This window comes from Pocillopora verrucosa, unplaced genomic scaffold (assembly GCF_036669915.1).
Source record: "Pocillopora verrucosa isolate sample1 unplaced genomic scaffold, ASM3666991v2 scaffold_130, whole genome shotgun sequence".
In the NCBI taxonomy this organism is placed as follows: domain Eukaryota; kingdom Metazoa; phylum Cnidaria; class Anthozoa; order Scleractinia; family Pocilloporidae; genus Pocillopora; species Pocillopora verrucosa.
In genome coordinates, this window is record NW_027078171.1 from 16,825 (window position 1) to 20,000 (window position 3,176).

At 31.8% G+C, this 3,176-nt stretch overlaps 1 protein-coding gene across 1 annotated transcript; it reads right to left on the reverse strand.

Annotated features, from left to right (window-relative positions):
- Window positions 1–393: 393 nt before the first annotated feature.
- On the reverse strand, window positions 394–2,918 carry LOC136278521 (EH domain-binding protein 1-like; the record flags this gene model as incomplete). The annotated part of the gene is made up of 5 exons (XM_066161994.1): window positions 394–1,154; window positions 1,365–1,459; window positions 1,782–1,855; window positions 2,231–2,327; window positions 2,781–2,918. Coding segments are annotated over 4 exons (398 nt in total), but the record flags the coding sequence as incomplete, so codon positions are not given.
- Window positions 2,919–3,176: the final 258 nt, after the last annotated feature.

The following is a 3,176-nucleotide window of genomic DNA, read 5'->3' on the forward strand; positions in this document are numbered from 1 at the left end:
TAAAAGAAACCATCCAATAATAACAGGAAGTTATGAGCATAAACTTTTAACTTTTTTTTTTTATTTCAGAGCCACTGCATAATGACCTCAATACCAATGTCAGTACAAAAGTGTTACATATAAAATGTTATGCAACAAAGAAAAAAACTTCATGTGTGATTGATAAATAAGACTTCAACTGCACCAAGAAAGAGTTTCAAGCTGAAATTAATGAGGACTGACATGTCACAGATTTGAAAGTTGAATCGATTATGTCATCATTTCTGAGAGATTAAGTTATGAATATATATTGAAGTCACTCTGATTGTCTCTCAGTCTCCATTACAATGTGTTCCCCCAACATCAGCACCGATACTGATTCACTTATAAACCAAAATGCCACATGTGCACATGTAACCACTTAGCATGACTGTTGACATTTGCTTTGCTTTACCTCAAAAAATCTTTGAGAAGTAAACAAAGTTTTTCTTCATTTTTAGGCAATTTATATTGACAAGAGAGTATTAGGTCTTTTACCTGTGAGTTACTATTTGAAAAGTAGATCTTTTGAAAATAAAAAAAAATAATTTGGAATGTGTTACTTTAACAGTGGCTTCATGAATATCACAGGAATAAAGGGTTTTTGTACAGATGATAAACTTCACAAACCATAAGATGAGCTAGTTGCAAAATATTGTTTACAATTAAGACAGGAGATCTGTCTTATCAGAACTACTTAAAGTACATCATTTCAAAATAAGGAAAAGGATTTGGAATGTGCTGTTATTACAACCTACAGTGGCTTCATAAAAACTGCAGAAAGAGATTAATTCTTAAAAATTGAAATCCCATTAAAAGATTGAAACAAGAATGCACCATGACCTGTTTACACAACATATTTTGGACTATTTACAAAGGATTATTTACAAAGTGGAGAGAAAATGTTTCATCAAAATAATTTTTCTTTCTGAATATAGAGCACTCAATATCATATATCATTTTCAGAAAAATCATACTTAAGATACTGTTATAAATGAACTTATTAGAGAACAATTTGTTTGAAAAAAGAGCAGCAGCATGTTCTTACTAAAAGGCAATTCTTGCCACAATTTTTTCACAAGAATCCAAACACAAATGACCAATATTCAAAAATAGTAGACAGATTTTCATTCATTCTGAAATGCAAAAAAGAAAATAAACCAACATAAGAACATCTGCACCACTTCATATGACAGAATTATAGACAGTATGTTTTATTGCTCGATTGTAGTAATCAAAAACACTGAAAATTAAATTAGCTAAAAGCCTTGAATTTCAACTAATTAAGATACAGAGCCACAATTAATAACTTGCATTTCAAATTAGTTAAGATTACTGTTTCTTACCATTATTTAGGCATGAAGGCTTTGCTGGCGAATTGCAGCAATGAGTCCAGCAACTCTTTTTTCATGAGCTTTGTTCTCATCTATTTTCCTCCAGCCTAAAGTCAAAATACAAAACATTGTTTCCTTCATGTACATTTTGGCTTATGCCTTTGGCCCTGAAGGGTGAATAGCATCTAATTTCTCTTTAGAATATCACAAGGATAAAGGAAATGATCACTATTTAAAGAAACTCAAGGTTGTTAAACAAATTCACCTGTCAGCACCTTAGGAAATGTGAAGACAACACTTTGGAGTATTTATATATATACAGAATGATGTTAGGGTGTAAAGGGTTAAGAATCAAGGTTCACTAAACCAGTCCTAATAACACTAAACTGAGAAACTAAGAAAAAGGAGGAGAAACAACTGAATACTTACCTTCCACTTCTGAAAGGCGTCTCAAATCTGAACACAGCAAGTTAAGACAATTTTCAATGTTTTTTCCTTTGTCACTATATTGGCGAAAGGAAAACAGAAAATCAAGCAAATCTGCCTCAAGCTAAATACAACCTTTAGTTAAGCAGAACCACTACAGTCTCTGAAAAACCCAAATAAATAACAAAGACAAACAGTGGAACTTCTTGATCTGTAAGTCAAACATTATTCAATCCATTGCTCACATTTTTTTATTATTAACAATCATAAAAATGAATCCAGAGGAACTAATTAAGCAATATATGATAGATAGATCAGTTATCCATATCAAAGGCAGTTGGTAAACATATATGGGCACCTGTGCAGAGTTTTTGGATCATGGATTACCATGTAAGACTACATTTTAGGTCATAATGGACATTTTGTTTCTAAAATAAGTCTTTATTACTTACAGGGCAAGAAGGTCGTCTTTTCTTTTCATCACTTTGGAATGGAAGCTATCCAATATAAGCCAGCCTTGGTTTAAGCTTTCAAACTCTTCTTTGTGGTCTACAGACAAAAAGTAAACAAATACATTGTATAAGCTGTGTAAGTTAAGCATGGCTTATAACATCTGAAATAAGTGTAAAAACTTGCAGTATCTCTAGTTTGGGGATTAGCTGTTTTTTAAAATTTTTAATGCTTTCACTCCTGAGAATGATCAAGACAGAATTTATCCTTACAATATCAAAACAATATAAAGCAGGCTATAAGTCCATTCAATACCAAATTTACTGATCTAATATCATAAGAATTGTACTGCAGACAGTAAAGAGAATTATTTATAAGATCCTGGAGTAAAAGATTTATAACTCATTAGTGGGGAAAAGAACTTAACATAAGTTTTTTAACAAAGGAATGCCTGCTCTGAAATTTGACTCACCAAGTGAATGCAACATATTAATTGTATGATTTGAAATTCAAAGCTATTTCACTTTATCATTTTGGAAATGGATCACCCACCTGATGACATGGCTCTCTGCATTTCAAGTTTTACTTTTGAGTGGACTTCTTCCAAAGACAATAATTCATCTTGAACAACCTTCAGTTCCTCTTCAATATAACAGGCTAACTCTGAGTGAAGCTGGCTTCCACTTGAGGCTAAACAAAAAAGTTGCCATCAAAAATCAACAAAAATAGTTGTAATTCAGAACAAAAAAAAAGTAAAGTTATGATTTTTATTTAGCACTTATAGATCAAAGTTCCAAGGAGTCTTACAATAAAACTGTTTGATTGAAAATAAATCAGATCAAACAAGAGAAAAGTAATCAAATTTAAGCCCCTTTCCATTTGGAATGGGAGGCTGGGAAACAAAACAGAACTTACGTGAACTTTCATCTCTCTTGGGAATGCACTTCT